Below are 12,383 nucleotides of genomic sequence, written 5' to 3'. Positions count from 1 at the left end.
GAGGAAGGCACAAGGGGCAGTGTACGAACATGGTGAAAAGGCGAGTAGGATGCTGGCTCATCAGCTCCACAAGCGGGATGCGGCTAAGGAAATTGCTGGAGTGAGAGACAAGAGTGGGAATGTTGTGCGGAAGGGGGTAGAGGTGAATGAGGTCTTCAAGGACTTTAACGGGGAACTGTACCGGTCGGAGCCAACGGGGGAGAGGAGGGGAATGGAGAGGTTCCTCAACGGGCTTTCTTTCCCGAAGGTGCAGGAGGAGAAGGAGATGCAGTCAGGGAAGGCACTGGGGCCGGATGGGTTCCCGGTGGAATTTTATAAAAAGTTTGTGGACCTAGTGGGCCCCTTGCTGGTGCGGACACTCAATGAAGCGTGGGAAGGGGGGACTTTGCCCCCGACGATTTCGCGGGCGCTGATCTCGTTAATTTTAAAGAGGGACAAGGACCCCCAGCAGTGTGGTTCATACAGGCCCATATCTCTCCTCAACGTGGATGCTAAGGTGCTGGCAAAAATCCTGGCCACCAGGATAGAGGACTGTGTGCCAGGGGTTGTGCACGAGGACCAGACAGGTTTTGTGAAGGGAAGGCAGCTGAACACGAATGTGCGGAGATTGTTGAATGTCGTCATGATGCCGGCGATTGAGGGGGAGGCAGAGATAGTGGTGGCGCTGGATGCGGAAAAGGCCTTCGATAGAGTGGAGTGGGGGTACCTATGGGAGGTGTTGGGGAGGTTTGGATTTGGTGAAGGGTTCATTAGATGGGTAAGGCTGCTATATGAGGCCCCGATGGCATGCGTGGCCACGAATGGGAGGAGGTCAGAGTACTTCCGGCTTTGCCGAGGGACCAGGCAGGGTTGCCCCCTGTCCCCCTTGTTGTTTGCACTGGCAATCGAGCCGCTGGCGATGGCGTTGAGGGATTCAGAGAGGTGGAGAAGCTTGGTGCGAGGTGGGGAGGAACATAGGGTGTCGTTGTATGCCGATGACCTGTTACTGTATGTGGCGGACCCGGTGGGAGGGATGCCAGGGGTGATGGAGCTGCTAGCTGAGTTTGGGACCTTTTCAGGTTATAAATTCAATTTAGGCAAGAGTGAGGTGTTTGTGGTGCACCCGGGAGACCAGGAGAAAGGAATTGGTAGGCTCCCGCTTAGGCGGGCAGGGGAGAGCTTTAGGTACCTGGGGGTGCAGGTGACCAGGGACTGGGGGACTCTTCACAAACATAATTTCACCAGACTTGTAGATCAGATGGAGGAGGAGTTCAAGAGGTGGGACATGCTGCCATTGTCGTTGGCAGGGAGGGTACAGTCCGTCAAAATGATGGTGCTGCCGAGGTTCTTGTTCCTCTTTCAGTGCCTGCCCATCTTTATCCCCAGGGCCTTCTTTAGGAGAGTGACTAGCAGTATTTTGAGCTTTGTGTGGGCACATGGGACTCCGAGAGTGAAGAGGGTGTTCCTGGAGCGAGGGAGGGATAGAGGCGGGCTGGCGCTGCCCAACCTTCTGGGGTACTATTGGGCGGCCAATGTGTCAATGGTGCGTGAATGGGTGATGGAGGGGGGAGGGGCGGTGTGGAGGGGAGTGGAGATTGTGTCGTGTGGAGGTGCGAGCCTGGGTGCCATGGTGGCGGCGCCATTGGCGCTCTCCCCTAGGAGGTTTGCCACGGGCCCGGTGGTGGCGGCGACCCTAAGAATCTGGGGACAGTGGAGACGGCATCGGGGGGAAGCAGGGGGCTCGATGGAGGCTCAACTGGGTGGCAATCATCGGTTCATCCCGGGGAACAAGGATGGCGGATTTAGGGGGTGGCAAAGGGCGGGCATCAGTAAATTGAGGGACCTGTTTATTGGCGGGAGGTTTGCGGGCCTGGGGGAACTGGAAGATAAATTTGGGCTTCCCCAAGGGAACATGTTCAGATACTTGCAGGTAAAGGCGTTTGCTGGGCGACAGGTAGAGGGATTCCCTCTGCTGCCCTCACGGGGACGATGGACAGAGTGCTTTCGGGGGTGTGGGTCGGAGAGGGGAAGGTGTCTGACATCTATAAGGTAATGCAGGAGGTGGAGGAGTCGTCAGTGGAGGAGCTGAAGGCTAAATGGGAGGAGGAACTCGGGGAGCAGATAGAGGACGGGACTTGGGCGGATGCCTTGGAGAGAGTCAACTCTTCCTCCTCATGTGTGAGGCTTAGTCTCATCCAATTTAAGGTGCTGCACCGGGCCCACATGTCCGGGACTAGGATGAGTAGGTTCTTTGGGGGTGAGGACAGGTGCACCAGATGTTCGGGGAGTCCAGCGAACCACGCCCAGATGTTCTGGGCATGCCCAGCACTGGAAGAATTCTGGAAGGGGGTGGCGGGGACGGTGTCGAGGGTGGTTGGATCCAGGGTCAAACCAGGGTAGGGACTCGCGATTTTTGGAGTTGCGGTAGAGCCGGGAGTGCAGGAGGCGAAGGAGGCCGGTGTCCTGGCCTTTGCGTCCCTAGTAGCCCGACGAAGGATCCTGCTACAGTGGAAGGATGCGAGGCCCCCAAGTGTGGAGACCTGGATCAGTGACATGGCGGGATTTATAAAATTGGAAAGGGTCAAATTTGCCCTGAGAGGATCAATACAAGGGTTCTATAAACGATGGCAGCCTTTTCTGGACTTCCTGGCTCAAAGATAGGTATCTTGGTCAATAGCAGCAGCAACGCGGGGGGGGGGGGGGGTGGGGGGGGGGGGGGGGGGTTCCTTATTGTAGTTTCTATTCTGTAACTTTATATTGTGTTAATTTGCGTTGTTGTTAAAATGCTGTGTTGTTCATGGAGGTGGGGCGAATGTTTATGATTGCTAATATTATTGGTATTTTTGGTATTTTACTATGGTGCATTATTGTATAAATTCAAAATTTTTCAATAAAAATTATTTCAAAAAAAAAATTCATTGGGCTAAACAGCTGGTTTGTAATGCAGAACAAGGCCAGTAGTATGGGTTCAATTCCCATCCCAGCTTACCCGAACATGTGGCAACTCAGGGCTTTTCACAGTAACTTCATACTTGTGACACTAAAAGATTATTATAGTGGCCTTTATTGCAAGGAGCCTGGATTGCTACAATTGTGTAGGGATTTTTTGAGACCACAGCTGGAGTGCTATGTACAGCTTTAGTCTTCAGATCTAAGGAATTATACAATGGCCTTCGAGGCACTGCAGTGAAAGTTCTTGCTTGGCCCCTGGGGTGAAATGGCTGTCCTCTGATGAGAGGCTGAATAAATTAGGCCTATCCTCTTTGGAGTTGTAATGAATTAAAATATATAAACCCTTGAAGCGGATTGACAGGATAGAAATTGCAAGGCTGCATACTTAGCCCCCGAGTATTCTCCCTATACACACACGACTGTGTGGTAAAATTCGCTCCAACTCCATCTACATGTTTACTGATGACACGACCGTAGTGGGTCAGATCACGAACAACGATGAGTCAAAGTTCAGAAGGGAGCTAGAGAACTTAGTGGAGTGATGTAAAGACAACAATCTATCCCTCAATGTCAGCAAAACTAAGGAGCTGGTCATTGACTTCAGGAAGCAAAGTACTGTACACACCCCTGTCTGCATCAACAGGGCCGAGGTGGAGATGGTTGACAGCTTCAAATTCCAAGGTGTGTACATCACCAACAATCTGTCCTGATCCACCCACATTGACGCTATGACCAAAAAAACACAACAGCACCTATACTTCCTCGGGAAACAAAGGAAATTCAGCAAGTGCGGACAATAATAATCTTTATTGTCACAAGTAGACTTACATTAACACTGCAATGAAGTTACTGTGAAAAGCCCCCTAGTCGCCACATTCTGACACCTGTTCAGGTACACTGAGGGAGAATTCAGAATGTCCAAATTACCTAACAGCATGTCTTTTGGGACTTGTGGGAGGAAACCGGAGCATCCGGAGGAAACCCACGCAGACACGGGGAGAACGTGCAGACTCCACACAGACAGTGACCCAAGCCGGGAATCGAACCTGGGACCTTGGAGCTGTGAAGCAACGGTGCTACCCACTGTGCTACCATGTTGCCCATTGACTTTTGCCTCAATTTTTACAGATGCACCCTAGAAAGCATCCTATCTGGCTGCATCACAGCCTGGTATGACAACTGCTCGGCCCAAGACCGCAAGGAACTACAGAGAGTCGTAAACACAGCCCAGCCCAAACCTGCCTCCTTTCATTGACACTATCTACACCTCCCGCTGCCTTGGGAAAGTGGCAGCAGAATCAAAGACCCCTCCTATCTGGGTTATTCTCTCTTTCAACCTCTTCCATCGGGCAGCAGGTTCAAAAGCAGCTTCTTCCGCCCTGTTATCAGACTCCTGAATGACCCTCTTATGGACTGAATTGATCTCTCCACACATCTTCTCTACTGAGTAGTACAACACTCCATATGCTTTACCCAATGTCTGTGTCTATGTATTTACATTGTGTATTTATGTATGTCCTATGTTTTTTCATGTATGGAATGATCTGTCTAGACTGTACGCAGAACAATACTTTTCACTGTCCCTCGCTACATGTAGCAATAAATCCAAAGTGAGTTTTTTTTATTTTCATGGTGGGGGAATCTAGACCAAAGAGGCTCAATCTCAGGAGAAGAGATTAATCATTTATGATTGAGACTAGGCGAAATCTCTTCATTCAGGATGATGTGAATCTTTGGAATTTGTCTAGCCCAGAGGGTTGTGGATGGTCATCGTTGAGTATGTTCAAGGCTGCAATAGACAGATTTTTGACTTCTCAGGAATTAAGAAATATGGGGCCAGAGAAAATGCTGGAAAATCTCAGCAGGTCTGGCAGCATCTGTAGGGAGAGAAAAGAGCTAAAGTTTCGAGTCCAGGTGACCCTTTGTCAAAGCTAACAGACAGAGAAAGTGGGAAATATTTAGACTGTGGAGTGAGAATGAAAAATGAGTCATAGTCACAGAAACCCAGGGAAAAGGGGTGCTAATAGCCACAGACACCATGGGGAAAGAGTGCTGTTGGCAATCCCGAGAGAGCAAAAAGTGTGAAAGGTCAAACAACAGAGAAACTAACATCTGAGTGTAAACTGTGACAGATGTAGATGTGGGGGATGGGGAAGGGGGAAGCAAAGGGGAGAAATGGTAAGGAAAGATGGATAAGATGGAGGGGGGGATTAAATATATATATATAAAGAAAGACAAGAGAGAAAGAAGTGGTAAAGGACTAGTTAAAATGAAATGGGATGAAAACAAATGGGTCGAGGTGGGGTACAGCTAATCATCTGAAGTTGTTGAATTTGATGTTGAGACCAGAAGGCTGTAGCATGCCTAATCGGAAGATGAGATGTTGTTCCTCCAGTTTGCGTTGCGCTTCACTGGAACATTGCAGCAGGCCAAGAACAGACATGTGGGCATGGATGCAGGGTCTTGTGTTAAAATGGCAAGCAACAGGAAGGTCAGGATCCTGAATGCGCACAGACCGAAGATGCTCAGCAAAGCGATCACCCAGTCTGCGTTTGGTCTCTCCGATATAGAGGAGACCACATTGGGAGCAGGGAATGCAATAGACCAGATTGAAAGTGGTGCAAGTGAAACACTGCTTAACCTGGAATGAGTGTTTTGGGCCTGGGATGTTAAGCATGGAAGAGGTAAAGGAGCAGGTGTTACACCTTTAGCGATTGCAGGGGAAGGTGCCATGGGTGACGGCAGAGGTGTTGGGTATGATGGAGGAGTGGACTAGATTATCTCAAAGGGAACGGTCTCTGCGGAATGCTGACAGAGGGAGTGAAGGGAAGATGTGTTCGGTGGTTGCATCACACTAGAGTTGGCGAAAATGGCGGAGGATTATTCTTTGCATATGGCGGCTGGAGGAGTGAAATGTGAGAACGAGGGGGACTCTATCCTTGTTCTGGGAGGGAGGGCAGGGGAGAGGGTAGTGGCGTGGGAGATGGACCGCACACTGTTGAGGGCCCTGTCAACAACTGTAGGTGGGAAATCACGGTTGAGGAAGAAGGAACACATTTTCAAAGCACCATTTTGGAAAGTGACATCAGCGGAACAAATGCGATGGAGGCGAAGGAGCTGAGAGAAAGGGATGGAGTCCTTACAGGGTGTAGGGTGCGAAGAGCTGTATTCCAGATAGCTGTGGGAGTCAGTGGTCTTGTAGTGGATATTAGTAGATAGTCTATTGCCGGAAATGGAGACAGAAAGATCAAGGAAGGGAAGCAAAGTGTCTGAGATGGACCAAGTGAAAGTGATGGAGCGGTCGAAACTGGAAGCAAAGTTGATGAATTCTTTCAAATCCGGACAAGAGCATGAATCGGCACCAAAATAGTCATCAATGTACTGGTAGAGGAGTTGCGGGAGGGGACCCGGGTAGGCCTGGAACAAGGAATGTTCCACAAAAGCAAATAAAAAGGCAAGTGTAGCTAGGACCCATGATGTGGGGACATGGGGAATGGGCAAGAAAATGGAGTTGAGACAGATGATCAGTTCTCATGGTTTGGAATGACGTGGCGGGCTCAAGGGGATGTTTGACCAACACCTGGTCATATTTCTAGTGTTCTTATATTCTTATGTTCAGACCGCTTGCATTGCAGAAATGTTTTTGTGGTTGAATATCGGCCCGTGAGCGACTGGCCAGGATATAAAAAAAGAGTGGTATTTTCACTCAGCTATCGGGAGTCATCTAATTCTACCTGCTCCTTTCAAACTTGATATGATGTCCTTTTTTAAAGGTAAACAATAGTTTTGGCACGATGTAGTAGCTTGTATTTGGGCCCTGTTGTGGTGTGACCATGCTTGATATTCATTCGAAGAGCTTTAAGTTTGAAATTAGCTTAGAGTGAGACAGCATGAAAGGAATACCAGTTTGTGAGGAAACACTTTAATGTTTTCATACTTGAGGCAGTCACTTGACACGAAAAGCGTCCAGGAATTATTCCAGTGCCCACCAGTGTCCAGGAATTGTTCCAGTGCAAACTCTTTCCCTTTTCTAGCAGGTATGAATGCTGCAGTTTAAATAGAAGAAATAGCCGTTTAAATCTGAATAAGCTTTTGAACTGGTGCGAATCCTCCACTCAGCAGGTTACTGTGCAAATGAGAGCTTGGAATAAAATCAAAATATTGAATGCTGGATGTAACCAGCCATGTAAATGCTGTTATGGAATGAGTCTTGTAATGTACCATTTAACTCTTGATTTTTTTTCTTGAAAAGGAAGTTCCAGTCATTTGCCAGATGTTCACACGTAGCCACACAACCTGACGGCTAAAACCAGGGCAGAAAACAGGGAAAACATGGCCTGTTCACCACCATAGACTCTGGACATCAAGATGGAGCTATTCTTTGATCTGGTTATGAGGACAGGAGTAGACCATCCATTCCCTCAAGCCTATCCTGCCATGGTATTAAGTTACAGCTAGCTTGCATCTTAACCCCTTCTGAATGTCTCGATTTGTTAGCCCGTAATACCCTTGCATGTCAAAACTCTTATCAATTTCAGCTTTGGAATTATTACTTAACCTAGTTTCAACAGCACTTTAGAGAGCGAGTTCCAGATTTCCACTCCCCTTTGTGTGAAGAATTGCTGCTTGTCCTCATGTTTGAATGGTTCAGCTCTAGTTTCACAATTGTGCCATCATGTTCTGGCTCTTCACCAGAGGAGATAGTTTATTTCCCTTTCAGCCTATCAAATCCTTTAATCATCTTAAACTACTCAATTAGATGATCCCTTAATCTTCCAAACTCAAGGCAATTGAAGCCTTGTCTAAGCGGGTCGGGTACGTTTTGGCGCCGCCCTTTTGGCACCGATCATTTGACACCGCCATTTTGGCGCTAAATTGATTTGGCGCTCATTATTTTGGCGCCTTTGGTGTGTATTGAATATATTGCCAGGAATGTAATGATAGGTTAATAATAATAATAGATAAAAACATGACATTTATTTCTAACACCAAATAACAAGTAAAATGAGTATAAAAGTTTAATGCATTTCATAGTTATTATTAATAATAATAATAATAATAATGGATAAAAACATGACATTTATTTCTAACACCAAATATTAAGTAAAACGAGTATAAAAGTTTAATGCAGTTCATAGTTGTGGGCCAAACCACGTAAATATTCAAGTGGTGCCCGTGAATCAAACTGTTGTGCGATGTTTAAGATACGCTCATCGGCCTTAATGTATTTCAGAAGTTTTTGATTTGGAGCATTCCCGGCAATCAACTGCTCGTAGTAAGCATCACGCCCTTTTTGAATTTTCCTTATACCATCGATGAACTTCCATATAACGGGATGGTTCATTCCTAATTCTGCATATATTTTTCTGTGTGCTGCTTCAGCATGATTGTTTGTTCAGTCCTCACCAGCTATTGTTCGCCTGTACTGATTCCACATTTCTGTAGGAAAAAGTGGCGGAAACCGCCCATTGCGAACAGGCTTATGTAGCACCAAGGCTGTAGATTGTTATCATTAATTGCTGAAGTAGTCTGAATTGGCGCCAAACAGATGAGCGCCCAACAGGCCAGCGCCAAAACCGATGACCGCCGAAAGGTCGGCGCCAAATGATCGGCGCCAAAAGGGCGGCGCCAAATAGTCCCATTCCCGTCTAAGCAGCCTGTCCTCACAAGTTACCACATAATGTAACACTTTTAGCTGCAGTGTGACAGTGCACACCACATTCCAAGGCCAATATCTCCCTACTGAGGCACCATACTCTTCGAAATAGAGTTTAACCAGAGTTATTGTTCCTAGCTAGCTGATAACATTGGGATTAGGTGCATGAGTTAAGTGGACCCAGTACAGACATTCCTGACAAAAACAGACAATATTGCAGGTCTAACAGGTATTCAAAGTAATGTGTAGGGGAGCCTATTAGTGAAAACACAGGCTCTGACACCATATCAATAAAGATTCCATTTGTTTATGTGCCAATTATAGTTATTTAGAGAAACAACACGGCACAATTAGAGCTACCAGCTAGAATATATTTCCTTCCAAACAGCACTGTCGGTGCACCTACACCAGATGGATTAGGGATAATCAACAAATGCTAGCATTGTCAACAATGCTCACATCCCATAAAAGAACAAAAAAGCGATCTGGTACTTGCCCATTTATATCCAAATTGTTACAATCTCAGTAGAAACCAATATTTGGGATCCAGTGGTCAACTTTAAGGAATTTCATGCCAAGGGGCGCGATCTACCCAAAAGGGAACAAAGTTCCGTAGTGACCGTGTTTAGCTGAGTGTTTCCCAGCAATCGAAGCACCGAGAAACACCACGCTATTGAACACCCTTTTGGTTAGATAGGGTGCCTCAGCGAGGAATCCTTAGGAGTAATGATAGGCAGAGTGATCTGAGCATACAGGTCCACAGATCACTGAAAATGGCAACGCAGGTGGATACGATAGTCAAGAAGGCAAAAGGCTTGCTTGCCTTCGTCGGTTGGGGCACTGAATATAATAATTGGCAAGTTATGCTGCAGCTGTACAGAGCTTTAGTTAGGCCAAATGTATAATATTGCGTACAATTCTGGTTGTCACATGACAAGAAGATGCGGATGCTTTAGTGAGGTTGTAGGAGAGGTTTACCTAGATGTTGCCTGGTCTGGAGGGTATTGGCAAAGAGGGGAGGTTGGATAAACTCTGACTGTTTTCGCTGGTACGAAGGAGCTGAGGGGTGACCTAATTGAAGTTTAAAAAATTATGAGTGGCATGGACAGAGCGGATAGTCAGACCCACTTTTCCATGGTGGAAAGGTCATTTACTAGGGCACATAGGTTTATGGTGCGAGGGGCAAAGTTTAGAGGAGATGTGCAAGGTGTCTTGTTATGCTCTTGGCGTAGCATAAGCGGCTTCCTTGATGTGCACTCTGACAAAGAAAGGTTCAGTCTTGCGTTTCTTCTATCGTGGAATCTGTTCACGAGCTCGCTGTGGAGGCTTGTGTCACTCGAGTCACTTCTTGTGTGGCGACGTGCAGATGTCTCGCTGTTGAGTCTTTCATCGCTTCCTGTGTAGAGGCTGGGACCTTTTGTGGTGTGTGGACCACTCTCTGTGTGGCAGCAGGCCGCTGTCTGTGGGCTTGTACCGCTCTCTGTGTCTTGGTGTCAGGCCACAGCATTATCCTGCACTCACGAGTCGGGATGTCGTATATGTTGGGCTGAAGATCCTCAAATCCGAAGACCTCGTCATCGGGGTCTTGAATGTACAACACGTCTAGTTGTGGTTCGGATTTGGTACTGGGGTAGCCTCCCAAGTTGTCTTCCAAGACCATATCATCACGTTTTGTGTCGGAGCTGGCATTGGGCTCGCGATGTCCAGAGAAGAAATAACGGTCGGTGTCGTAGTATTCAAGGACTGTATCATCTCTTTGGGTGGTGCTAACTGCTTGTTGCAGGGTTCTGCGGAGGTTACTTTCAGCTACTGGTTGAATTTCAGGCATTGTGCTGTCATTCCAGGTGAAAGAATCTTGTGTTACAGCTTTATGAAATTTATTTTGTGTTTTGGGACATTTCCCCTTTAAGTGGGTGTGGTCTGGGGCCTCTGACATCATGACACGTGTGACATAGGTCGTAGGAAGCGATTAGGTATGCTCAGATCGCTGTTCCTTTACTTGGGCCTTTTTCTCCACTGCGCATGTGCAGCACCTTTACCAAGATGGCTGCAATTCAAAACTGCACATTTCTGCTGCAAGCCTACCTCGTGGTGAGTTTTGGTGCTTCTTTTACCGTTCTTTCTTGTATTCTCCCCGCAGAATTCTTGGAATTTGTCCAGGACTGCCTTGAAATCGCTCTTGTTTTGCCCCTTTGAGTATTTGAAGGTCTGGAAGATTTCAGCTGCTTCTGGACCCGCGATGGTGAGTAGAAGCTTTATTTTCTCTGCATCCGCCACACTATCTAGGTCGGACACTACCAGGTAAATCTCGAATCTCTGCCTGAACCAACGCCAGTTTTCACTGAGATTGCCTTGGTGCCTGAGCTGTTGTGGAACTGGAATCCCGAATATCGTCTTGCCTGGCTGTTGTTGCTGGTTGTCACTGTTTGCTGAGTTGTAACTATATGGATTTAAACAGCCACGCCTGTGTACCATGTCTTGTTATGCTCTTGGCATAGCATAAGCTGCTTCCTTGATGTGCACTCTGACAAAGGAAGGTTCAGACGTGGAGATAACTTCAACATGTTTTTTGAACTATTTACAATTCTCCTACTCAGGTTCGCCACTACTGTTAATCCTTCTATAGCTACTCAGACTGACAAACCAGTCTGCTACAATCCACGTGGTGGGTGTGATATTGAATCAACCCTGTGTCTGTTCTCACTGAGTGTCTCCACTGGAAAGAGAAAGATCATGTGTGCTGTGTCCTTTATATATGGGTTGGTGTAATGTTCTCCTGTGGTAGTGCCACCTCTGTGTGTATCGTGAATGCCCATTGGTCGTGTCCTATCTTACTGATCTATTGGTTGAGTGTCTGTGTGTCATGTCTCTGGTGCTCCCTCTAGTGTCTAGCTAGTTTACATGTAGTTACAGTAACCCCTTGTGTGTCTACAGTGATGCATATCACCACACAAGGCAGATTTTGTTTCCACATTGGGTGGTGAGTGCAGGAACGTGCTACCTGGGGAGGCCGTGGAAGCAGATATGATAGTGGCATTTAAGAGACATCGTGACAATTACATGAATAGGATGGGAATAGAGGGATATGGACCCCGAAGGGGTGGAAGGTTTTAGTTTAGACAGGTATCATGACCGGCACAGGCTTGGCGGGCCAAAAAGGCCTGTTCCTGTGCTGTACGGACAGCATGGCAGCACAGTGGTTAGCTCTTCACAGCAGCAGGTTCGATTCCTGGCGTGGGTCACTGTCTGTGCGAAGTCTGCACATTCTTCCCGTGTATGTGTGAGTTTCCTCCGGGTGCTCCGGTTTCCTCCCACGAGTCCCAAAAGATGTGCTATTAGGTAATTTGGACATTCTGAAATCTCCCTCCGTGTATCCGAAAAGGTGCCGGCTAGGGGCATTTCACAGTAACATCTTGTGAGCCTACTTGTGACAATAAAGATTGTTATTATTATTATTACTGTCCTTTGCTCTTTGTCCTGGGGTTGCCATTGGCGAGGACACAAAGAATAATTCTCTTCTCTTTCTCGAAAAAGTGCCATTGTCATATGAGAGTACCTTTAAGAAATCGGTGTTTAAGAAATGCACCTTTAAGAAATAGGTGTTTATCAGTGAGATCAGAGTGTGGGTGGAGCTGGGCTGTCTGTCAGCTTTTTACTTTCGTTTTAGGCTGATTGCTGTTAGTTTCATTTTCAGAGCTGGATAGCTGCAGTCACAGTCAGAAGGGGTATTAGCCCCTCTCTCTCTGTAATCTAAAAACTGTAAATCAATCCTTTGGTGATTTAAAACTAATAACTG

At 47.1% G+C, this 12,383-nt stretch overlaps 1 protein-coding gene across 1 annotated transcript in view; it reads right to left on the bottom strand.

Moving 5' to 3' along the window:
* The window catches only part of dcc (DCC netrin 1 receptor), a 1,518,136-nt gene extending 1,509,861 nt beyond the window's left edge, over positions 1–8,275 (bottom strand). The window contains exons 1-2 of the mRNA XM_038792949.1: positions 8,083–8,275; positions 6,869–6,977 (exon numbers count right to left, since the gene is read on the bottom strand). Coding sequence (XP_038648877.1) covers positions 6,869–6,977; positions 8,083–8,275 — 302 coding nt within the window. The remainder of the gene's footprint in view (positions 1–6,868; positions 6,978–8,082) is intronic.
* Positions 8,276–12,383: the final 4,108 nt, after the last annotated feature.

This window comes from Scyliorhinus canicula, chromosome 3 (genome assembly GCF_902713615.1).
Source record: "Scyliorhinus canicula chromosome 3, sScyCan1.1, whole genome shotgun sequence".
Classification (NCBI taxonomy): domain Eukaryota; kingdom Metazoa; phylum Chordata; class Chondrichthyes; order Carcharhiniformes; family Scyliorhinidae; genus Scyliorhinus; species Scyliorhinus canicula.
The sequence above is the reverse complement of the archived record's forward strand: the minus strand, read 5'-3'. Positions and strand labels throughout refer to the sequence as shown.